Raw genomic sequence first — 26814 nt, 5'->3', positions numbered from 1 at the left:
TGTGCCCAAATAAGCCAAAAGAAGCAAAATTATGTACTTTTTTCAAAATAAAAATTGAGATGCAATGAATTTACACTTTCTTTGACCTGACCTTTGATATAAAGAAGTCTAAAATAAATCATCGATATAAGTTTCCAGGAAAGCAACCAATAAGACGATACAATATCAATTCTATCAAATATATTGCAAACTTCACCACACAATAGGAGTCATATTGCATTCTGCATATTGATACTTGACATTTTGTCAAAGCAATCGATCAATTCGTTTGAAATTGCACTCTGAACATTTTCTTCCAGTTATTGCGGAACCTTCTTACAAGATGATTGTCGTGTGTCTTTATGAAAAGACGTGACCACAATCTTTCTTAGAAATGTAACAATTAAATTTGACCGGAAATTAGAAATTCCAGGGACGAATGATGTAAAAACTTCATCTTTTTTATGACAAATAATGTCACGCGAAGGAACATTTTTGGTCGCCTAAATCTTGTTGACACAATTATTATTTATTTAATGACTTACTTTTATTACGTCAATGGTGTTTGAGATAGACCGATAAATCTATTGAAACGATGGATAAGTATAAATTATATGTTATAGTGGTGAAGTTACCATGAAAAACTTACATACAAAAATACTGAAAAGCCGCAATATAACTTGTCACCATAATTTTCGATTAGCACGGCAAGTTTCAATAACTTTGGATAAGTACTAGTTACAAGTGGAATTTTTTCTTATTATTTCACTAGCCCTGGCTTTATTTTCAGGCTAATCTTTATAAGGAAAGGAGCACTTACCTAATACTGTTATAACTAAATGTAGCTACTATATAAATACAACTATTTAGTATTATACAGATCATAACCTTTAATCGCTCATTAACCTTTATAACACGAGTAAGGCGTAGGTGTTCTATAAATCCAAAACTCGAAATGAAACAGACCAATAATTTCATCAAATATAATTTATTTCACATCATCAAACGATATCTGAACAAAATATCGTTGGAAAAAATTAATAACGGTATCGATAAATAACACATAAAATATCTAATATGTTTTATATTTGTTCAGGTACTGTACACTTATCAAATACTCGCATTGATACAAGATTTATTGCACACTAGTGCCCTATTATTACATTACATTTAAGTACCTATATTATCGAAGTTAGAAAACGTCGGAGAGTGTAATACTGTTCATATAATGTTACTTAATAATTTGTTAAATTCTTCCTAATGTCATAAATCAGCACGTCTGAAAAAATAGGAAGAAAGCGCTAGATAACCTAGAATGCCTCGATTAGTCTATGTTTATTTATAAAATCAATTAAAAGGACACTTTAAGTATCTTACGTTGATAATAATCTAGTTGTATATTCACGAGCCTCTTCAAGATAATAGCTGATACAAATATACTCTAATAATGAGGCCAAACATAATTAACACCACCAATTTTCACTTAATGAAAACATAGTACACTCACGTTATAACCGGAACTAATACTGAAAACGCACTTTTCAAAGTACGGTCAGTAAGAATTAAAAATTAATTAACAGTTACACGAGAGTTCTTAATGAATGCTGGTTCTAATTGTACATAAACGCTATAAGCTAAGGACATACGAGCCAAATTGGCAGTACATTGAGTGGTCGATGTGGTTTGACCTGCGGTTGTACCCGACTTTGCATATGTGCGGTTTATGGCTTATAGGGCTGCGACGACCACGCTACTTATTTTATGTAACAAAATATTTCTAAAGGAATCACATTCAATTAAACTACACGATTTCACGTAATTGGTCTGAACTATATGGAAGGACTAAACTAAAGTTCAATAAAGCAATAAATTCATTTCGTTCAATCAGAATAATTAATTTTAATGAATCGGAATTTCAGTGAAAATCGCTCACTGAAGTTATCAAGCGGATGGGTCTTGAGAGCAAAAGTACTTAATGACAATATTGCCAAATTGTTCGCGAAACGAAATCGATTGGATCTTATTATATTTGTTCCAGTTGATAAACATTTCAGAACACATTTCTACGCTTTTCTTTCGTTACAAAATAACCATTTTATTATGTATCATAGCACACGTAAACGATAAACGCTAGACGTTCGCGACGTCGCGTCGTAAAAAATAATTTGCTTAATTGAGGACTTCGTAGATATTTTACTCTAAGAGAATAATTGGTTCCCAAGCGAGCTGCCTATTATTATCGAATAGTTGTTACCCGAATGTTCGGTAACTGTGAGAAACACATTTACTCCAGATGAGATTAACATTTTTGTGTAAAAAAGTGAGGAAATGAGTCAGGTCTGGTCGGATGGGGGTCGGTATAAGATCGCGACGCTCCACTGCCCATAGTGGAGCTTCCGGTGGACTAGTTGGAAATGGACATCGGGAACTACACCTGCTGTCGTGATTCAAAATTTTAAAATTAACCTTGAAGTTGTGATCCAAAAACCTAAAAGTTTTCAGATTCCAGTAGTAATTTCAGATCAAAAAATTGCGTATATTGCGTGCCGTCTGAAATTTTCTATTTTATGTTAAAGCGAAGGGAATGTTTTAATTTACTCTTTGTAGCAATACCGGTAAAGATGGTTATTTAATTTTTACAAACATTTATGACCTATACACATTTACAAATATTCTCAAAATGGGTGGTACAAATAACGACCTTATCGCAGGCTGCAATCTCTTACAAACAACCTTTCTCTCGGTATTGCTTCGTTTTTGTAAGAATTTCATTAAGTAAATCCATTGATTTCAAAACTTAATAAACAAAACCTACTTACAGAACTGAGACACCTATAGATATTCATACGACGAGCTTTAGTTATTATGAGTGTATAAGATCACATTAGCACTTCCTAGGAATCATTTGTATCAAAATATTAAGCGTTACACGACAAAAAGCACACTACCTACTCGCCAAACCTAATAATGACTAATGATTGCACGAACTAATCAAAACGAGGAAGCTAATAAAACGAAACAGGACACCTACCCAGGAACGCGCACCAAAAAACTTCAAAAACATCGAATCGGACATTTTTTATTTTTGTTTCCACATCCCAAAAAGGCCGATTAAAAAATTCGGCGCTAAAAAGAATAACACCGTGAGTCTATTACTCGTATAGCATGTCATCGACGGTTCATTAAAATGCGATGACTTAACACAAACACCATAGTGGACTTCATTGATAGCCTCTGACGTAGGTTTGAGCGCATAAAAACGTACATCGAGTGCTGAGCGAATTTGATACTTATCGCGGTGTACTTAGAGCGACAACTTTCCGTCAAAGCAAGAATTCACTGGTTCGTTTTGGAATGAAAGATCGTTTACAATAGCATTTCATTCCGTGGAATCCATTGATAAGTCTGATGCTACCAGTGTTACAAGACGGTCATCTCACGAGCGACCGGAGAACATCACTTCCGATACACAACGCTTAAGTAAGAATAATTTAGAAATGATTGATTTTAACAAGTATTTTGTTCAGCTCTTTAGCTTATCACATTATTATACACTGGTGTCTTTGTTAACAGAGACACGTCCAAAATAAATAATTGTTTTTAAATCATCTGTATTGTCGTACAAGATGATAAGATGTTAAGATGTTGTACAACTTGAAAGCTGGTAATCGTTGCTATACGTTTTTATATTCCAACATTACTGTCCATCACAATAAAATCATAGTAATCCCGGATACAAACATAGCACATTATCAACATAATCAACATGTCTATTCATTATTACAGTATTTTAAATACGGTACGTATAACCTATATCGCTATTCTAGGTCTAAAGCAACTACACGAAAGAAAGTCATCAAATGCTGACAAGTAAAAAAGGTTTTAATTTAAATATATTGTAGGTGACTATTAAACCACTGAAGAACTGTCAAACAACCTTCAACTAACAGTCAACTTGCAAGTAGAATACACTTTCTAGCTATTAGAAACTTAACTGAATAATAAGAGGAAAACGCGGTAATATAATCATATTACTCAGTGTATAGCTACAATAGACATGTCTCTATTGACAGTTGCATTTCAATGATTGACCATTCAGAAATATAAACTAACGCAATAAGAGATGGCAAATCGTGGCGACAAATAAAATATAACGCACCTAGCTGATCTTATTCGGAGTAATTGAAGCGGAAAATGCAAAAAGATCACTGTGTACCTATACCACTATGGAGAATTTTTCTTAACTCTAAAAAAGAAAGCTAGATTAAACTATTTACTTTCCAAAACCGTGAGAAAACATTCTCCTCTGAACTTTCAGCAAGTACTTGGATGAGAGGTAAAAAAACAGTAAATCGAAATGATACAGTTATAAATTATTGTGCCGTGAAAATTACAAATTCAATGCAAAATTGAATGCTTTGAAGGCACTTTGTGGGGCCGATTCTGTTTGGAATAAATTAATTATGGCAATTTAAGTCGATTTTCCATCGTTACCAGCCGCCGACACCGTTCAAATTACGATTTTGTACTTTAGTCGCTCGTTATTGTTTAGATTACGGCAAATGTTTCTCTGTAGACATTCATTCAAAGTTCTCTCAGTCATTTTATTTCTAATCTACTATCTATTAATAAAACAAACAGTCCCTTTATTTCCATTTTAAATAGATATGCGGCCGGGCCATGCGGGGCGTGTTGCTTCCGGCTACCGATACGGCAGGGGTAGTTAGCTGGCGTGAAACGCCACTTGGAATATGTATAATTATCTAGTTAAGGCTTAAGTTGACTGGATAGGGTTCAGGTTTATATATAATAACTAATATTATTATCCTGTTAGCTGTTACTTGTTACTTGTCTTTTCAAATAAAGACATTATAATGTTATCAAAAATATTCATTAGATACAACTGACCTAAAACATTACATACGAATTAAAACTATTGTTACAACCGATTGACAGATTTAAAACTGGATAAATGAGTAACAATAATAGATAGCATTTGTAGTTTCAGCGAAATTTCCATATGAACAGAAATAAGTCTACAAAAAGTGAAGTATAAAGGATTTTAATAAATTTGATTGTATACAAAAAGTTTATTTAGAATACTCTCATATCGCCTATACTCGGTCATTCAAATGAAAAGCTCTGAAGAATCTATTTATTTTACATTGAAAATAGATCACGCTTCAGCGAATTGAGAGTGTCCACGCATTCAAACAAAGGCTTTGTCCCCTTTGTCCACTTTTATTTCTATCAAATTGTTTCAGTTCTGAAGAGTCACGTGTGTGAAAAATATGAATATAAATCCTGTGTTATTTTTAGAATGAATGCTAATGGACAGTGTGTGTTGCTGTAAAATGTTGCTGTAAGTGTCACAAGAACATTTTTTTGTTGTGGCTGTTCTAAAATAGATAAGTAAGGTCATGTTTTCATTATATGTAGAACAGAATGAAAACGTGCCTCTTTAAGAAATATACTAACGTTTTACATATTTTAGTGACTACTTCTATGAAGGACTGAACGTTTGCTGGTTTTAGGTTGGTCACTTACCCCCGGTTTCGGAGCTGTACATTAAGCAGTCAGTTTTAAACTCATATAAAAACGTTATTGAATAGATAAACTACCACTAAATGTACTCAGAAACCGGGGGGTAAACGATTGTAATTTAGTTCCCAGCTGAAGTTAACCTAATAAACTTTATTATTATGTTTTTAACGTCATATCAGCTAAATCTTTGGCTGTTTGCGCATAAATGAAATACACTCACATTCCGTCATTTACATTTTTGGTCGTGTATATATGAATGGGTTTTTTGTCGTATTCCAGCCGAATTACCAAATGAAAAATGAGAAATGTAATTCGGTATTCCCTTTTACTGGCGCTCGTAGCGCAAAAGTAATATTTTAGTTTTACTGCACTTTGTACAGTTCTATATCAGTTATTTCTACAACACGAAAACTATTTCTAGTGGGAACTGTAGAATTTCCGTTATTGCATACGAACTAGGAATATGACTCGTTAATAAAGCCTTCTACGAATCAAATATATTTAGTCGAATTCACAGAGCTGTGCAGATTAGATTTACAGCGTTTAAAGTTGTGAGAATGTATTTTTATATTTCTTCGACTTTTAAATAAAATCTCTTTTTGTAATAATGTTGCTAATGGAGCTGATTTACTTTAAAAGTAAAAAAATGTTTATGTATTGGCATATAGCTGTTTTTTTGACTGAAATTGTGAAACGCGCTAGTTTGATTGCGCATTTTATTTATTAAAATTGAATTAAATTTACCCCATTACTGTACCATTGCTCGGATTCGGAGTCCTTTCATATTTGGCGACTCATAAAAAGCAGGGAAGTCATAAATATTTGTTACTGAAGCTGTTTTGAAATCACTAGCTAACATAAAACATTTCACTACTAATTTATTTTACGACAAAGGAGAAAATACTAAATGTATGTATGTACCCGTATATTCTCTTTTATAAATTCCAACAAATTCAATAAATAATCACATAAAGAGGCGATCTTTGTCAAGTACAGCTAGCTCTATTAAATCTTTTGAATAAGATTCTATTATTTCCTCTAACAAGAAGGCTCTGTTGCCACACTTCGTTTTCAGACTAAGCTTTTTCGAAATATAAAGAACTTAGTTTAAATTCAATAGATATACTAGAAATCTAATACAGGTTTTGATAGATTTTTCGTTCAACTTAGTTTTAATTACTCTTTTTAAATTTCGTAATAGTGTTTTTTATCACGTCTGATCATTTTTTACAGAGATTATGTAATTAGCGACTTATTTGCCATAATTGATATGTCATTATACTTGTATAAGTTATTGGACTTTCAAAGTCTGTATGTATTTTAGGTGTACAATCGTAGTTTCTCGTGTAGGTAAGCCTCATTTACCTTCTTTCTAATTAGTAAATGTATAGATCTAATGAGATAATCAATTAAATCAATGAGTATGTATAAATAATATTTTGTTTTGACGAATTATTTGTAAGAATTATTTGTTGTTTCTTTTAGTATAAGAAGTCAGTTTGTTTGAACTTTAAATTAAATATACTTCTAAAGATGAACATCAAACGGGAAACATTATTTTACATCATGAATTTAATTTTAAAGTTTATAAATAAACCCGTTTTAAAATGAATATAAGTATCTTTTTACTCAATCTTAAAAGTTTTAGCAATAAATATTAAAATATTATACTCGCTATTGCACAAAAATTATAAGAATCTGTAAGCTTTCAACTCTTCAATCAAAATATTAAAAGCTTGATGACAACTAGCGCCATCTGTGCTTATAAATTGAATCCGTTGCCGATATTTATTCAACACATTTATAATATAAGTATCAATGTGAACATTAAAATGTCTACTTACAAATAATTGTTGTTTCCAAATTACTCAAAAATAAATTGTTTAAATAATCCTGTTTTGTCAATTTATATTAAATTAAAGGAGGCCTGCGCTACATGTACTTACAATATTTTTGAAGATTCATTTGTTCTGCAATAAGTAAAAAACAAATAAAAAGATATACGTTGACATTCATAATTCTTTGAACCTTAACCTTCTTTGGCGTTCTTTTAAGTAGACAAACTTGTAATGTGTCATAACATGATTATTAATAGAGCAACCTACATAACTTAATTTACATAAATAATATTTACATCTTTATGAAAACAATTTATTATTGTATTTATACGAGTTTCATTTGACAAGTGTCCATCACAGCTAATCCAACTGAAAGTATAAGTAATACACTTTAAATATTCAATACTGAAATAAAAAACCGCTCAGATGCCGAGCATAGTTTATTAGAGGAGGACAAATATATTTCTGTCACTTACGGTGAATGGGCAGAACTCAGTCCCCTCCAACGGCGCAGGCGTCTGTTTTGGTACCACACTCGGGTGACAAACATTTCCACCTGATTTCAATACTGAATAAATATTATTTTAATACATCATCGAAATTAATAGAACAAAACATCGCAATCGGATTTAAAATGATTTTTCGACAAATTTATATTCCCATCCCTCTTTAAATGGACGAAGTCAAGATCAAAACCAGTTCCGTGTAAACATTTAGCGATTAAAATCACGCATTTTTTGTATAGTGGATTTGTTATGAAATGAAAATCCTCAGCCCCCACCGCATGGCTCCACTACCGGCTCACACTCATGTAGTGGGAGTGTACCATGCACTCACCAACACAGCGACAGCGGGCCCTCAACACTGCCTCCTGCCGACACGCACACCACGGCGCCGCGGCGTGTCCGTACGTACACAGGCACTCTCAGTTCTCTACACAACCTCCTCTACTGCACTCACGCGCACTAAAAAAAGATAACGCGATCTATCGATCTTTTTCCAAATCCAAAAAACGACGTCGCCGAGATAGCCTTCATGACTATAGTTGGATATAACTGACGTCTACCATCGAACGCGTCGCTATACCACAGACATTTATTCCGATCACAATATTTATGACATCGTAATTAATTAAACATGTCGTTTTAATTATGTAAATACAAATGGGTGATAATCAATTTAAATTATGTGTTTTGATCTCGTTCGCTTAATTTAATGTAAACAGATATTTATCATTTTGTGGCATTTTTACGGTGTTAACGCTTAAATGATATAAAGCTCGTCGCGATGTTTTTTGTTAAAGCTAGCTGATAGTTGTGTGCCGGTACTATGTACGAAGCTCGCCGTTAGTGCTATTGACTTTGTGTTCCCCTCATTTAATGGAATCGCACTGAATCTCATACCATTATGGAACGGCACCAAAATGGTATGGATGTGTGGGTAGGTAAGGGTATATAAGTTTTTCATATTATTTCTAACAAAATTAACTAACCTTATTTTGTGATAAATCTTAACTCTTACTACTTTACTGTTAATTTTCTTGATAAGTTTATAAGATGTAGTCCACCAAAAGTATAACTTAATATATTAATAAGTTTTATAAGATTGTGAACTCTCCCAGTCTTATAAGAAAATTCATTGCAAGGTTTAAACTTGCAAACTAACTAACTGGGTTAAACATTCAACTATGAGATAAAAAAAAACTACATAATTAATTTTAAACAGCTTACAAGTTTGTAAAAACTCTTAAACTTACTATTGTTTAAGTCTTTTAAATATGTACAAAGTTACTCAGAAATCATTTGTTCACTGAACAAAAGTCCGCCGCAATTTACAACTCACGGTCCCAGACGTAAAACAATTAAGTATCAAAATGATCGCACTCACTCTCTTTGCCTATCTCAAAATTATAATTGATGATAGGGCAAGGGCGCGTCAACCAATTGGGCGGATTGTTCATCAACGGTCGTCCGCTGCCGAACCACATCAGGCTGAAGATCGTGGAGATGGCGGCGGCGGGCGTGCGGCCCTGCGTCATCTCGCGACAACTGCGCGTCTCGCACGGTTGCGTCTCCAAGATACTCAACAGATACCAGGTGAGTGACAACTTACGAGGAAAAAATGTACAAAAACCCACAATAGTATTTCATAGAATATTACTAAAACACTAAAAAATCCTTTCCAAACACTAGACTCCACAAAAACTACAAGAATCTAAATTAAGTCAATGATTTCGATTTAGAACGGCACCGAAAATTACGGTTTTATACTAAGTTGTTCAATTTTAGCAGAAAACTTTGAATTTAAATTGTCTATTGCAACAATTTAAATTCAAAGAAGTTTGTTTGAAATAACAATTTAACTCAGTAATGTACAACTTCCTTAAAAACTTATGGCAGAGTTTTAATTGTTTTCTAATTTGCATCGAGTTTTGTTCAAAATAATAACTTGAAATAATTGTCTATCACGCGATCATCATCATTGTTTTAACTCACAATTTTTGTGCTAATAAATTAGTATCATTACATGAAATATAAATTGAATAACAATATTTTACTTCAAAATTACTTGTGTAGATAAAATAAAATCCTTAATATCGAATTATGATGAACGATGAAGTCTAAAGTTAAAAGATCCTAAAATATTTATTCGATAGGATTAGAAACATTTTCAAATATTTAGCAAATTAATCATTTTTATATCGACAGCATGTAATAAAAATAAATTTTAAATTTAGTAATCATTTTATAGGGATAAAATGGTTCAGTGTTTATACTCCCTTAATAAAACAGCTTACGCTCCCAGTCACAACAAAGCCATACTTGAATTAATACCTAAATGTGTATAAACTGATGGTTTACTGGGTACGCGTATCGACTGGTCAGCCGGCAAACAATTGCCATTGATCTCCTGCCCAGCCGAGCCTGAAGGTTCGTTTTCACCACCGTTCCTATAGGCACTATACACTACAATAATAGCGATTGTTTCGCTCAGGAAACGTTTCGCCACGCTCCGCGAGTATAGGGAACGACCTCAGCTACTACCTGCTTACATACATCTACAAATAAACACTCAAAATATTATAACCCTTTTTATTCGATATTTGAACTGGCTTAAATCCTAGATATAAAATTAGGTTTTACGTTAAGTAATGTTATTCTATTTGATAAACAACTTTCGGCTACATTTACATTCGCAAATAGAAATTGTTTACTATGATACATTTGTTGAATAAATATTTTAAGCGATTCTATTTATTCTACGTTACGAAGACTGGAGATGGAATCAATTTTATTTTATTTATTGTGTCGATACAAATATACCACTCTAACGCTGTGTCATTATCAGGTGAACTCTACGTAGAGTGTAAGTGTAAAAATGTTCTGTCTGTTTGTAAACCGATTAAATCAAATTTATTGAGGAAAAATCTCGATACTTTTACAGATAAGAAGTACTTTTCACTAAGCTTTTAATAAAACAATCTCTTTGGCCTAGGAGACGGGTTCAATTAGACCAGGCGTAATTGGGGGCTCGAAACCAAGAGTCGCCACTCCCGAAGTCGAGGCAAGAATTGAAGAGCTCAAGAGGCAAAACCCTGGAATATTTTCGTGGGAAATACGAGAAAAACTAATCAAGGTAACAACACTTTTCAAGTAAATAATTAAACTCAAGTAGCGTCCTACATGAAAAAAATATAACCTTACTTAGTTTCACTACATAAAACAACGAAACAACAAATTAGTTTTCAGTAATCCAATGTCACCGAAAAATGATTGCAGCAATCAGATCTATTGAAACTAAGCCGCGCTTTAATCTGTATTGCGCAAATATTTACTCTTTTTGTTTTATGATTATTCGGACTCGATGGGCGGTACTCAATCAGGAAAATTGGAAATACCAAGTATTTCCAACTAATCCGATACACGAACTATTTGTACCGCGCACGAATGAATAATTCTCTTGCCCTAACAATCAATCTATGAGATTAAATTTATTTATAGATACGAATGGTTAGTGTATTTCTTTTGTGAGGTAATAGCATTTTCTATTATACAAAATGTCCATTTGTTGATTCGAAAACCAATTATGTAAAAATAATGCGTTGTTAATATTCATATGGTTGATATGTTATGGGAGATAATAAGGCAGTGAAGACAATGATGCACATTACAGGAGGGCGTGTCAGACCCACCCAGCATCTCTTCGATCTCACGTCTGCTTCGCGGCGGTGCGCGGGACCCTGACGGCAAGAAGGATTACAGTATCGATGGCATACTCGGAGGTAAGCCGCTCAGTCATTCTGAGTTATTTTCTACTAAGCGTAACCCTTTGTACCCACGCGAAACGAATACTTTGTTTCTCGTACAAAACCTACGCAAGCTTCATGTTTTGAAATAAATACTTTGTTGAAAACTTGTCATAAATTTCACTTCGCAGGATTTAATTATATCGATAAATAGAAAGGTTTTAAAAGCTTACGCATTTCCACTCAAAGTTTGACTTACAATAAAATCACAAACTTTTCGTAACGCTGATTACCTCTCAAAACTTCAACTTCCGATGAATATAAAACTCTGTCGGACCAACAAATATTGCACAACTTCCCATCGGCTACAAAAGGTTATTTTGCGACATTAACAGCCGCAACCTGTCAAAGCTTTCTCACGAGAGTTCAAAAAATCAATTTCCGCACACAAATCTTACGTCGTCATTGTTGCCATTTGAAATATTGAAGTTTGTTCTCGACGCTTCAATGGGCGGCGTTCGTTTTGCGAACGAGGCAAATGGGTGAAAAAGGTGACCGCCACTTTGTCGGGCCGCGGTCGCCCGCCGCGCTCTCGATAGTGCTGAAATACGAACAATCCACGTAACATGTTTTGGTTGTGGTGTCATTGTTGCTCTATTTTGTCGCCAAGTTTAATTGTGCTTTGAATGTGCCGTACCTGTACCTGTTGCCGGCGGAGTTTCCCGTGTAAAGTCATGCCGCCCACCTCGCCCGCCTTTAGTTTTATGCTAGTTTTTATAGCTGTATCGATTTCCGTAATACTGTTTGCTTTTATTGCGAATAGTGTAGAATTCACTTCGGTATAACAATCTCAAAGCACCTACTACTACTGCTATCGTATTTCAAGAATCCACCATTGACTCTACAAAACATTAAACAATAATATCAATATACCTATTTATGTACAATTTGTACTACTTCGACTACTTTGGTTAGAATCATATTTAGGCTACATTATTTAATTCAATAAATCTGATTCCTTAAACCCAAGAAATGGGTTATGTGGGTTATGGGTGGTGTTCAGTGTATGGGCTAGTATCTCAATTTATGTCCGAGATTTTTGTTTTGACGTTATAAATAATTTAAGCTCATGCTCATATTTATAGGTGGGTAAAAGTTCCAAAGGTATATGTATATGCACTCCTCATGTATCGAATATAACATTTTTATATCCATTAATGTTTACAATAGCCATTTCTTTTTATAGTATCGTATGCAATAATAAAGAATGGTTTATGTTGCGTCTCAAAGTGCCACAAAACTGCACAAGCATTGTGTTTCATCTCACACCATTAAGAAATAAGAGCGTGAAGTGTACAACTTTTATTTACCATTTTATTAGATAGGTAAGTAGGTGGTCACTCGATAACGGTCGGAGTATGCAATCAGAGTAATAATTATGCTATAATATCGAATTTATGACCCATTCAAATGTAATCAACCACTGTAGGTCTGTACCTAAAAAAATCGTGTAGTTCAGTATGCTGAATCTGTATTCAGCATACTGAACTACACGATTTTTTTGCTTTAACAGTAAGTACATCGCTATTTTAGGGAGTGAAAAAGTTGAGTTTCATGAGTCAATTCAGTCCAAACAGATTACACAGTTAAACGTTGATTTTGATTTTGACATAGGTTTTAAACTAGCCCCTTAATTTATAAAATCGAATCTATGTGTCTTACCTTTCACATAATAATGTAGGTACAACATTTAACAAATGTCAGAGTTTTCTTGTTGCGTAACTTTCAGTCGGAATTAGACACGAAACATATACATAAGTACCGGCAACAGAGTACGACATTACCTACAAACGACGTGTACTGAACAATCAGCTTTCACAGTCGCATCAGAGCAAAACAAAAGAGTGCGGGAGGGCGATAAAATCTCGCATTTGTTTAATAACATCGGTCGTTAGAATCAACTAATGTCGCGGTCGCGCGGTTGCCGCAGAGGCGATTATCGCTGAACCACCACGACGACGCGACAACACTAACGCAATCACTCTATACGCGAGCTTTTAACTTCGGCTTACATGACCACTGAACCTTAAATGTATATTCACTCCCAATATCGATTGTTAATCATTCTCTCCAATGACAATTCCACTTCAATAATAGATTGCACATTTATACACGCCTGTGTGCTCGCTCCACATACAAATTTAAATTACCTACCTAGATTTGTTCGGCAAATGACAATCTAAAATGTCGCCAAAAGATTTGCTTATATAATACGAGTTGTGACAAGGTTGAAAAATGATGACATTCACCATTTCTATAGGCAATTCGGAGCATTAAATTAGACTTATTCTATCAACACAGACTTTCACTGCGCGTCCATGTAAACCTCGGACGCGCGGCTAACACGCGCGGCCTCACAATTATTTAGTGGGCATTTATTACCTCGCGTTGTATTCAAGACAATTTTGTCTCATCACATTATTCAATGAGAGTCCTCCCAGAAAGACACGAGACTCTCCGGAAGTGACCGAAGGCAGCCGACAAAGAGGAGGCGGAGTGCTTTTGAATGAGCATTAACAAGCTTACATCATAGCTTTATGGCGTCTCTTTACGACCTTATAGAATTTATTTTAATAAAACTATTGTACTTGTGCAATGTCATAAATACTTTATGCATTCATAGTGTGACTTGTGAGCGAAGATATATTGATTTACATACTTCTTTAATAGCATTGGATGAATACGTGTCACTGTGATAAAATTTAGTCATTGAACTGAAACCTATCAAAGTACTACAAAGCAAATGTTCAAGCAATCATCGATTCGTGACGTTCCTATACAAAATAGATGAATCCTTTCACAAGCTCTTTTAAACCAATTAGCGCTAAGTGGGAGCAAATAATAGTTGACCACAACAAAGCGGTGAAAGCTCTTGTTTGAGTTATTTGATTATCTGGCTTTATCGACTAACTCGCGACCAAAAGGTTAATTAAATAATTCGATCTGAATTATAATACAACCAAATATAATCAACTCTATTTTGTTACATTCACAGTAATACTTTAATATAAAGAACCGACGACGTGACAAGATGATTGCTTGCAATTGAAATTATTTATTTCGTATATGCATATTATGTAATTAGATCACATAATTAACTTTCGTATAATTTGGGCAACTCAAAATAATTTATTTATTATACAGTTAAATAACATATTGAAGTGAAGTAGAGCGGTTTGTGTGGTTAAAGAAGCAGGATTATTAGTGGTATTATTTAAAAATGAAGAAGCTAATAAAAGTGTAGCAAGAAACAAGCAACTCACGCCCACAACACGCAGACGTGCTAATCCGACCATCTGTTAACATTGAAACAACCCGCTGAAACAAAGGCCGACCCGACCGTTTTAATGAACCCAGATTATGAAGGTGTTAAACCTCCGCCGCCGCTCTTTCAACTCCCAAATTATGAGTTTTGAACGAAGCCGGCGCGCGCGCCTCTTCACGGGGTCACATTTCGGCAATCGCCAAAGTTTCTCTCGCCCTCTCCCACGTACAACTCATCCATAAACCTCTCGCCTTTCTTTGAACATAAAATCCTTCATAGTTTTGCTTTACTGCTCCTCCACAATGAAAACATCTAGAGTGGACTTTACGACCTCACCGTAAAGTTTCAAATCGCACTTGATTATTTCGTATTTTCGATTTGTATTTAGCCTCATACGTTATGATCAGGACTCGGAACAAAAAAGGCTAAATAAATCTGTCCCTGTCTCGCGAGCCAGCCGGAGAATTTGAGCAATGTAAATCATTTTATTACAATACGTCGTTTTTTATTTGTCGTTGCCTTTGTGCTTAGAGGACTTGCCTCGTGCTTTTAATTATTCCACACACGATGCATCATTATAAAGAAAACAAATTAGTATAATAAGAGAGCCTCGTAATAAACTATAAATCAATGCAATTTCGCTTAAGTTTCTTTATAAAACATTTGCAATAAAATAAATCCTATGAGGTTTAACTTTAAATTTGTTTTTGTAACTTCGGCCATTACCGTGGATATAGGTAAGTGAAAACTTAGAATAAGTAAACCTTAGCAAACCCTGTTTAATGTTAAGTCGCGGATAAATTACGACTCATAAGTTGGCAGTAGTGTATGGCAGTGTTTGTGCGCACCTTCTAATGTAAACCTGTGCGCGTCGCATTAAACTCGTGCTTTCGCCTTACGTGTCATAAATCCAGCTCGCGACACCAAAATATTGAATGGTGCCAAAATGTCACCCGAACAGCAAAGAGACCGACAAAGGGGCCGCCGCGCTGGGTGTTCCTTATTCCGCGCCACGCTGAGCCCCTATTTTTTCATCTCATTCAATTTTGACTTCTTTCAAAGGCTATTAATATAAGCCGCATTTTTTAAAATCAGTTTTAAGGCCAAAGCCGTGTATTGTTGTGGCCGTTTTTTAATCTGTTTCCGTAGGATACCGCTACCGATTTATAAATGAGATCGGCCCGTGAGCCCAGCCGTTCTTGATTTAGCCGAATTAAAACATGATGTGGGTTTACACAAAAAACACTGTTAATAAATAACGCGTGTTTGAAAAAAAGAGATGAAGACAAATTGCTGTAATACAATGTCATATAAATTATAAGATCGCCTCAGGAGTGACAGTTTATCTTCTTCTGCTTAATCGTTTCCTACATCATCTAGGAATGTGTAAAACAATTGATTAGCATTTTGTTGAATCAGATACTCTTATACAGTTTACCATAAATAAATCAAATCCAACAGTTTATGGTCGCGTTAATTGAAAAATCACTACTAGTAATGTAGTTTTGCCGACCGCGGCTTACCACAACTATGACCGATTCACGGTTCAGGCAATTTCTTATTAGATTATGGACTATTGATAGGAATAATTAAATTGGATTCTCATTTGGCCCAAATATATTTGTGGGTCTAATAGTATGTACATACTTTTTATGACATCATCCAATAAAGGGTATTTTTTTTTATTCCAGAATATCTCGTGTTACTTAAAAACTTAACGTATTTTGTTTTCCTTTAGGTCGAGGTTCTGATTCATCAGACATAGATTCGGAGCCAGGTTTAACGCTGAAGAGGAAGCAGCGTCGTTCCCGCACCACGTTCACTGGGGAACAACTGGACGCCTTGGAGAGAGCCTTCCATCGGACACAGTATCCTGATGTGTATACTCGCGAGGAGTTAGCCTTGCAGACAGGCCTTACAGAAGCTAGAATACAGGTATAGTAAGATGGGATCGCATATATTTTGTAGGCACGTCTGCCTTGTAGGCACCTGCCTTGCACTCAGAAGCGATTTACCACAACTATAGACTAACGATAATCCCGAGCAGTTACCGACATTTTTATCTTATGAATAGCCTTTCAGTATTCGTGACGTTATACTTAAAAAAAACACATTTTTTACTGTGAAGCACCAAAACGCTTCTTAACTAAAATTTAACATCACACTTAATCTTGCTTTGATTTTTTTAAATTTCAGGTTACTGAGGTAACCAACTATTTTCCTCCAGATTTTATAAGATCATTAATTATATACGAAATATTGATTATCTAAAATATATGACAAACCTCAAGTTTATAGTAACGAGTCAATACCGAAAAATAAATAAAGTAGTGGCTATTAAAAACATTTTAACAGATCTTAAATTCAATACCCACTTGAACAAAAAAACTATAGTCGTTATCTAATTCGAGTCACGGAAAATAACATCTCACAAAGACAAAATAATTTCAATCACTAAATAAACAACTCTTACGACATGTTTGCAAAAGTCATATTGTTTTCTTTTCCTTTATAATTCCCAAATAATGCAAACAAACGAATCTACTCAGATAACTATTGTCAAATAAAAACTAAATTTACTTTCAACGTTCGTGAAGCGTTATTAGATATACTGATAAAAACTAATTTCTTAATATAATTATTATCTCAATAGATTATTTAGGCATTCAACTTGTATTCAAGTTACTTGTGTTATTTTTTCTGTAGACACCAGAAAGACAAAGTTTGGTGATTCTATAATTATAATTTACTTCGGAAACGTACAAATTATAGCTAGAACTCCATACATTCACAACCATAATTTAAGCTTGGCTACTAAATAAACGAAATTATTCGTAATATTTTAATTTCAGGTGTGGTTCTCCAATCGCCGTGCTCGCCTACGGAAGCACACTGGATCTAACACGAGCCCTGGTATAGCCGGCTATTCAGCACTGCCGATGCCTCAAATACCGTGTCCTTATCCAGCTGGGGAAATACCTTCCTTATCTCAACACCATCCACAGCACCCAGACTCGTGGCATCACCAGAAATACGCTAACTACAATCAACTCATGGCTCAATCCCAACATTTGAACCAAGCTTTCCAAAACGCCGCTTTCCCAAGCACATCGAGCTCCACTTTCGGGCATTTAGTTTCCGGCGCCAACGGGCCGCCTCATAGTCAAATATTGGACAGTGGGATTCCTAGAAACGATTACCGATATCCTACCAGCGATGTTTATAACAAACCTATCAATTACTTATCCAAAGAAGCCGAAGGAGACGTCAAATTGAACAGTGAAGAAGTGATTGAGCCAAGAGAAGATACTTTTGAAAAGCCTACCGGAGATGAGTACGGCAAAGCGTTACCAAATAATGACTATCCTAAAGTTCCTGCAGATTACTCGAAAGTAACTGCGGATCCATCAGCCGCTGCGAACTGGAGTCCTTCGCATAACTCATTGAATATGAGTCTAGCGGGTCTATCTAGTGAGTACAAGTATATGAACGATCCCTACTCTTTCCCTAATGTGCCTGACCCATTGTCCCAGCACAACTATCCGAATCCACCCAATGCTGCTAATAAGTACTGGATTTGACATAGTATATTAATTACTGTATATTTTTGTTTTAGTAAATATGTGTTAACTTTATTTAAATTATATTATAGTGAAATTATTATAATAAGGAACATTTGTGAGAAAATACCTCTATTTTGCATTCCATTTAATGATACCTATAATAAAACCAAACATTTGTAAGTTGTTACTAAGAAAGTCATTAGATAATAAAGGGCTAATTAATAATATTATAAGTTTGTTTCATTTCACAACATAAGTAAAGTTTAATAGGATAATGTAATAAAAAAAATATTGAAATGCAATAATATCTTATATTTATTACCTTAACTAATTAACATCAAGTACAATATCATATGATTCAAATTACGCTTGTTGTGTTACTTCTAATAGTGATGCTCCGACTTCGGCAGGGATGGTAGGTGTGATTTCTTGAGCGACTAATAGTGGTGCTTCAGTGACTACTACTTCAGCATTCACTACATTGGCTGAAAGCTCACTTACAGCGTCGGTGCTGAATAAAGGTGCATCAGTTACGGGAGCTTCAGGTTGTACAACAGCAACAGGTGTTGGCGCAACTGGGCTTGCGTCAGTTGCAACGGAGGCATCTACTACGTTGGCAGCGTCAATTGCAGCAGCTACGGGTTGTTCAACGGCAACTGGGGCGGGTTCTGTTGGCGCAACTGGGTTGGCAACTAAGGCATCCACTACGTTGACAGTATCAACTACAGCAGCTACGGGTTGTTCCACGGCAACTGAGGCGGGTTCTGTCGACGCAACTGGGCTTGCGTCAGTGGCAACCGAGGCATCAACTACGTTGGCAGTGTCAACTGCGGCAGCTACGGGTTGTTCGACGGCAACTGGGGCTGGCTCTGTTGGCGCAACTGGGGTTGCGTCAGTTGCAACTGTGGCATCAACTACGTTGGCAGTGTCAACTGGGGCAGCTACGGGTTGTTCGACGGCAACTGAGGCGGGTTCTGTCGACGCAACTGGGGTTGCGTCAGTGGCAACCGAGGCATCAACTACGTTGGCAGTGTCAACTGCGGCAGCTACGGGTTGTTCGACGGCAACTGGGGCGGGTTCTGCTGGTGCAACTGGGCTTGCGTCAGTTGCAAATGAGGCATCAACTACGTTGGCAGTGTCAACTGCAGCAGCTACGGGTTGTTCGACGGCAACTGGGGCGGGCTCTGTTGGCGCAACTGGGGTTGCGTCAGTTGCAACTGAGGCATCAACTACGTTGGCAGTGTCAACTACAGCAGCTACGGGTTGTTCGACGGCAACTGAGGCGGGTTCTGTCGACGCAACTGGGGTTGCATCTGTGGCAACCGAGGCATCTACTACGTTGGCAGTGTCAACTGTGGCAGCTACGGGTTGTTCGGCGACAACTGGGGCGGGTTCTGCTGGTGCAACTGGGCTTGCGTCAGTTGCAACTGGGGCATCAACTACGTTAGCGGTATCAACTGCGGCGGCTACGGGTTGTTCGACGGCAACTGAGGCGGGTTCTGTCGACGCAACTGGGGTTGCGTCTGTGGCAACCGAGGCATCAACTACGTTGGCAGTGTCAACTGCGGCGGCTACGGATTGTTCGACGGCAACTGGGGCGGGCTCTGTTGGCGCAACTGGGGTTGCGTCAGTTGCAACCGAGGCATCTACTACGTTGGCAGCGTCAACTGCGACAGCTACGGGTTGTTCGGCGGCAACTGGGGCGAGTTCTGCTGGTGCAACTGGGCTTGCGTCAGTTGCAACTGGAGCATCTACTACGTTAGCGGTATCAACTGCGGCGGCTACGGGTTGTTCGACAGCAACTGAGGCGGGTTCTGTCGACGCAACTGGGGTTGCGTCTGTGGCAACCGAGGCATCAACTACGTTGGCAGTGTCAACTGCGGCAGCTACGGGTTGTTCGGCGACAACTGGGGCGGGTTCTGCTGGTGCAACTGGGCTTGCGTCAGTTGCAACCGAGGCATCAACTACGTTGGCAGTGTCAACTGCGGCAGCTACGGGTTGTTCGGCGACAACTGGGGCGGGTTCTGCTGGTGCAACTGGGCTTGCGTCAGTTGCAACCGAGGCATCAACTACGTTGGCAGCGTCAACTGCGACAGCTACGGGTTGTTCGGCGGCAACTGGGGCGAGTTCTGCTGGTGCAACTGGGCTTGCGTCAGTTGCAACTGGGGCATCTACTACGTTGGAAGTATCAACTGCGGCAGCTACGGGTTGTTCGACGGCAACTGGGGCGGGTTCTGCTGGTGCAACTGGGCTTGCGTCAGTTGCAACTGGGGCATCAACTACGTTAGCGGTATCAACTGCGGCAGCTGCGGGTTGTTCAACGGCAACTGGGGCGGGTTCTGCTGGTGCAACTGGGGTTGCGTCAGTTGCAACCGGGGCATCGGTATTTGCTCCAGGTGCTGCAGCATCAGCTGATTGTACTGGTGCCACGGAAGGGTCGGCAGCACTTGCAGCCTCAGTCTCAGGTGCTGGGGCAATGGCAGCGGGTGTAGATGCAACTTCAAGAGCGGGTCCTGCATTAGAAGTTACAGACTGCTCAGTAACAACTGAAGCGCCATTATCGATAACAGTCACAGACCCTTCAGTACCAACGGGTACGGCTTCAGTTACAACAACAGTAGCAACTGAATCAGCTGCGGCTACAGTTGAATCAGCAACCGTCGTCGATCCAGTGACGGTGACATCTGATGAGACAGGAGCAGCGGTGGCTGCAGCACTGACAGCATCAGTCACGGTAGCGGATCCAGCGGCACTAGCATCGGTTGATCCAGAAGCGGGGGATGCAGCACTAGCAGGCTCAGTTCCGGCAGCGGCGGGGCTTGATGATACAGAGCCAGCTACGCCATTGGCATTGGCTTCGGCACCTGACGACGCAGGAGCAGCGGTGGTTGAGGCACTTACAGCGTCAGCTACGGTGGCAGATCCAGCAGCACTAGCATCGGCAGATCCAGGTGCAGAGGATGCAGCATTAGCAGCTTCAATTCCGACACCAGCGGGGCTTGATGATGCAGAGTCAACTACGGTATTGGCATTGGCTTCGGCACCTGACGACGCAGGAGCAGCGGTGGCTGACGCACTAACAGCGTCAGCTACGGTGGCAGATCCAGCAGCACTAGCATCGACAGATCCAGGTGCAGGGGATGCAGCATTAGCAGCTTCAGTTCCGGCACCAGCGGGGCTTGATGACGCAGAGTCAACTACGGTATTGGCATTGGCTTCGGCACCTGACGGCGCAGGAGCAGCGGTGGCTGACGCACTAACAGCGTCAGCTACGGTGGCAGATCCAGCAGCACTAGCATCGGCAGATCCAGGTGCAGGGGATGCAGCATTAGCAGCTTCAGTTCCGGCACCAGCGGGGCTTGATGATGCAGAGTCAACTACGGTATTGGCATTGGCTTCGGCACCTGACGACGCAGGAGCAGCGGTGGCTGACGCACTAACAGCGTCAGCTACGGTGGTAGATCCAGCAGCACTAGCATCGGCAGATCCAGGTGCAGGGGATGCAGCGTTAGCAGCTTCAGTTCCGGCACCAGCGGGGCTTGATGGTACAGCTACGGCATTGGCTTCAGAACCTGATGAGACAGCATCAGCGGTGGCACTAACAGCGTCAACTACGGTGACGGATCCAGTGGCACTAGCATCGGTTGATCCAGACGCGGAAGATGCAGCACTAACAGCCTCAGTTCCGACAGCGGCGGGGCTTGATGATGCAGAGCCAGCTACGGCATTGGCATTGGCTTCGGCACCTGATGAGGCGCTAACAGCGTCAGCTACGGTGGCGGATCCAGCAGCACTAGTATCGGCAGATCCGGATGCGGGGGATGCAGCACTAGCAACCTCAGTTCCGGCACCAGCGGGGCTTGATGATGCAGAGCCAGCTACGGCATTGGCATTGGCTTCGGCACCTGATGAGGTAGGGGCAGTGGTGGCTGTGGCACTAACAGTATCAGCCACGGTGGCGGATCCAGCAGCACTAGCATCAGCTGATCCTGATGCGGGGGATGCAGCACTAGCAGCCTCCGTTCCGGCTGCAGCGGGGTTTGCTGATGCAGAGCCAGCAGCTACGGCATTGGCATTGGCTTCCGAACCTGATGAGGCACTAACAGCTTCAGCTACGGTGGCAGATCCAGCAGCATTAGTATCGGCAGATCCAGGTGCAGGGGATGTAGCACTAGCAACCTCAGTTCCGGCAGCGGCGGGGCTTGATGATGCAGAGCCAGCTACGGCATTGGCATTGGCTTCCAAACCAGATGAGGCACTAACAGCGTCAGCTACGGTGGCAGATCCAGCAGCACTAGCATCGGCAGATCCAGGTGCAGGGGATGCAGCATTAGCAGCTTCAGTTCTGGCACCAGCGGGGCTTGATGATGCAGAGCCAGCTACGGCATTGGCATTGGCTTCAGAACCTGATGAGGCACTAACAGCGTCAGCTACGGTGGCAGATCCAGCAGCACTAACATCGGCAGATCCAGGTGCAGGGGATGCAGCATTAGCAGCTTCAGTACCGGCACCAGCGGGGCTTGATGATGCTGAGCCAGCTACGGCATTGGCATTGGCTTCGGCACCTGATGAGGCGCTAACAGCGTCAGCTACGGTAGCAGATCCAGCAGCACTAGCATCGGTTGATCCAGAACCGGAGGATGCAGCATTACCAGGCTCAGTTCCGGCAGCGGCGGGGCTTGATGATGCAGAGCCAGCTACGGCATTGGCATTGGCTTCAGAACCTGATGAGGCACTAACAGCGTCAGCTACGGTGGCAGATCCAGCAGCACTAGCATCGGCAGATCCAGGTGCAGGGGATGCAGCATTAGCAGCTTCAGTTCCGGCACCAGCGGGGCTTGATGATGCAGAGCCAGCTACGGCATTGGCATTGACTTCGGCACCTGATGAGGCGCTAACAGCGTCAGCTACGTTGGCGGATCCAGCAGCACTAGCATCGGTTGATCCAGAACCGGAGGATGCAGCATTAGCGGGCTCAGTTCCGGCAGCAACGGGGCTTGATGATGCAGAGCCAGCTACGGCATTGGCTTCAGACCCTGATGAGGCACTAACGGCATCAGTAACGGTGCCGGATCCAGCGGTACTGGCTTCGAATGATCCAGATACGGGTGCATTAGCTGCTTCAGTTCCGGCGGCGGTGGTGACAGGTGCAGCATTTGCTGAGGCTTCTGTACCCGAAGTTGTGGCAGCACCTGCTACACCAGTAGCAGCTGAGGATCCAGGGGCATTGACATCAGATGAACCAGATGCAGACGATACAGCACCAGAGGCGTCATTTACTGTACCAGCAGTTACAGCGTTGGATTCAGAGACAGCCACGGATCCAGGTGCAGACGCCGAATTAATGTCAGATCCGGAAATAGCAGAACTTGAGGATGAAGAAACAGTATTTACAGAAGCTCCAACGCCTGAAGAGGCTGAATCAGTGGTGGCTGAAGTACTACTGGCGTCCAGTGATTCAGACGCAGTCGCTGCAACTACGATTGTTTCAGTTCCAGGTGAAGAGGGGCTTGATGTCGAAGAGCCAGCAGCAACATTTGAAACTTGGCCACCAGACACCGTGGAACCGGAAGCTGATGTTACGGAGTCAGCGGGAACTTGTACATCGGTACCTGAAGACACAGAATTAGCAGTTGCTCCAGGACCGGTCGATACATTATCACTTGAAGTCGATGATTGCACGCTAGGAGAAACCGAATTGCCCGAAACTGTTGATCCAGCGTTTCCACTCTCAGATGCTGCAGTGCTGCTTGTATTTGCAGTTTGTCCGCCAGTTACCCAATTTGGAAGCACATTAGATAGAAATTGGGCAATAGATTGAAGAATAGTTCTCTTTTCCGTAATTACTTGCTGCGCTTGTACTGTCCATGGCAAGCTTATGTTCTGTAATATGGCTGTATGATTATCCAACTCGACAATCTTATTTTCAATCTCAGACTGCAGTTTTTGTATATAGACAGCATTAACATGACTTACCAAATAGTTTTGGAAACCATTTTGTGAACCTGAATCATTTACCAATTTGTTCTGTACTAACTGTAATACAGCCTTACGGTATTCAGTCCTAGTACTATTGACATTCAGACCTAGTTCTTCTTGAATGTATCTGTTAACAGCCGCGTCTTTCTCTAAATCTGTGCTAGCTGCAGTCAAACCATACTTTTCATAAACATAATTCTTCCAGATATCTTCGAAATCTGGATCTTCTTCTTCGGATTCTGATGATTCAACTGGTTTGTTAACAGACTGAGTTTCCTTTTCTAAGTCTTCTAGATGCTTACGGATTAGTTCCTGACGTTTACGTTCTTCTTTTGCTAATTGTTCAGCTCGTTTTCGTTCTTCCTTTTCCAGGTTTTCTGCCCTCTTCCGTTCTTCTTTTTCTTCTCTTTCTTTACGTTTGCGTTCCTCTTTTTCTAACCTTTCTCTCTGTTTACGTTCTTCTTTTTCCAACCTTTCTTGTTCTTTACGTTCCTCTTTTTCTAACCTTTCCTGCTGTTTGCGTTGTTCTTCTTCTATTTTTCTTCGCTCTTTTTCCAAGCGTTCTTCCCTCTTGTGTTCTTCTTTTTCTCTTCTTTCTTGGAGTTTACGTTGCTCTTCAGCATACCGTCTTTGTTGTTTCTCTATTTCTTCTTGTCTTTTTTCTTCTGTGGAATCATTTTCATCATCGTCGTCATCGTTGTCGTCGTCATGGTCATCCTCATCGTCATCGTCATCGTTTTGACTACTATGACTTTCTATTGAGTTTTCTGAGTCATCTCTTGCAGATCTTTCATTTCGCAGCAGGGCTCTCGAAGCGCGTTCATCGGGCAAATATTTCGCGCTCACTAGGCACATTAAGGATACCTGAAATAGAAACAAAGATTTATTTTTTTATCAAAATTTTATCAGGTTGTAACGTCACTCATACTGTAAAACACTAAATATTTTTGTTTTGTTCAAAATTCGTAGGTTAGGTTTGACGTTACCATACAAATCACTCAATAGACTACTAGACCACTCGCTTAATTAATGTAAAACACTTACTAGTAGAAGTAAATATATGATCCTCATTTTTAATTCTTTTTATTGTCTCATTGAACGCGAAATTCGTTTAAGTCACACGTCAAATAATAGTTTTTAGACTTGTGTTTCGTATGAGCTCGTTCGTTTAAATTTGTTTAGAATTCTTGTCGTCCTGTCCTTTTATACTTCGTAGAGCAATTAGCACAGATAACGTTAGATAAAGGCTCCTGCCAAGATAACCGTACGTAGTAAAGTCTTGTCCAAACAAAATGTTTTCGCGGAGTCTGACTCAGAACAAATACCCGTTATAACATAATGATGGCAATCTCACGATGTTGTATAGAAAATCTTTACTTTAATGATATAAACAAACAAGCGGATGTTTGTATTGTAAACGTAACATCCGGAACGGAAATGAAATCTTTAAGTTATCAGTTTATCCGTACAAGCAATGAGACCAAAATCATGAAAGTTGATGGAACTTGTCATACCTAAAATGTTAATAGAATTTAGCATAAACTGAATCCAAAACTTATTTGAATTACATATTCACATTACTATTATGATACAAGAACAACGTCATTGCAAAGTTTAATGCTGTAAAGTGTAAATTAAAAATGGCTCTATAAATGGCTCTATCAATGTCTCCGCTTTGTTTGAAGAAATTAAAGTAACTCCTATTGATTAAATACTTACGCACAATTTTAATAGCTCATCGTCGCGTTTAGACAGCTAAAGGCACAAAAGCGCAGTAGATCAATCTCTTGACATGCATTTATTTATCATTCAAAATTCAGAACATACCTACAGTAATAACAGCTAGTTCAATGAAGTTATTTTCAAGTGTATTTTTCCGAATTCTCTAAGAATCTAAACAATAGGAACCTACTGCACAAAAAAACAATACTAAACTAAATAACAATCAAAGAATTACACGCCTACTACTCTATACTATTTTATTAACATCGAATGCAAGATTAAGATTACCATTGTACGTTCATATTTAAAAACTCAAACATCATCATCTATGGAATAAAGTTCCTGCGCATTGATCAGCCCATTATACAAAAATCTTGATAAATCTAGACTAGTTTCTTTGATGCTCTAATACGGGTAGCGTAGACTAGGAATTAACAATAAAGAGTAATATTTTTGATGCGACTATATATACTATAGACTATAATGAAAATGCTTTAATTAGAAAATTTTATCTGTTTCTAGTCTAGTGGCCTAGAGCCTTTCGAAATCTAATACTTAGACATTCCTGGTGTCATTTAAAGTATTGTAAAAATAAATCCTTCCCTTTCTTAAAGATGT

General features: G+C 39.0%; 2 protein-coding genes across 5 annotated transcripts; one reads left to right on the top strand and one right to left on the bottom strand.

Annotated features, from left to right (window-relative positions):
• The first annotated feature begins 8277 nt into the window (after positions 1-8277).
• gsb-n (paired box protein gooseberry-neuro) lies at positions 8278-18730 on the top strand. 3 transcript variants are annotated; one of them, XM_076123891.1, is made up of 6 exons: positions 8278-8805; positions 9285-9457; positions 10860-10997; positions 11535-11643; positions 16671-16867; positions 17785-18730. In XM_076123891.1, the coding sequence occupies exons 1-6, from the start codon at positions 8769-8771 to the stop codon at positions 18511-18513; spliced, it is 1383 nt and encodes a 460-aa protein (XP_075980006.1). In that variant the 5' UTR covers positions 8278-8768; the 3' UTR covers positions 18514-18730. The 3 variants fall into 3 exon arrangements, with proteins under 3 accessions (XP_075980006.1, XP_075980007.1, XP_075980005.1); XM_076123892.1 differs by having other exon boundaries at positions 8278-8801; positions 10857-10997; positions 17785-18729; XM_076123890.1 differs by having other exon boundaries at positions 10857-10997; positions 17785-18729.
• Positions 18731-18786: 56 nt separating this feature from the next.
• LOC142979131 (uncharacterized) lies at positions 18787-25648 on the bottom strand. 2 transcript variants are annotated; one of them, XM_076123889.1, is made up of 3 exons: positions 25519-25648; positions 22592-25338; positions 18787-22408 (listed from the first exon to the last, which is right to left on the bottom strand). In XM_076123889.1, the coding sequence occupies exons 1-3, from the start codon at positions 25543-25545 to the stop codon at positions 18859-18861; spliced, it is 6324 nt and encodes a 2107-aa protein (XP_075980004.1). In that variant the 5' UTR covers positions 25546-25648; the 3' UTR covers positions 18787-18858. The 2 variants fall into 2 exon arrangements, with proteins under 2 accessions (XP_075980004.1, XP_075980003.1); XM_076123888.1 differs by having other exon boundaries at positions 18787-25338.
• Positions 25649-26814: the final 1166 nt, after the last annotated feature.

Source organism: Anticarsia gemmatalis, chromosome 16, assembly GCF_050436995.1.
Source record: "Anticarsia gemmatalis isolate Benzon Research Colony breed Stoneville strain chromosome 16, ilAntGemm2 primary, whole genome shotgun sequence".
Taxonomy (NCBI): Eukaryota; Metazoa; Arthropoda; class Insecta; order Lepidoptera; family Erebidae; genus Anticarsia; species Anticarsia gemmatalis.
The sequence above is the reverse complement of the archived record's forward strand: the minus strand, read 5'-3'. Positions and strand labels throughout refer to the sequence as shown.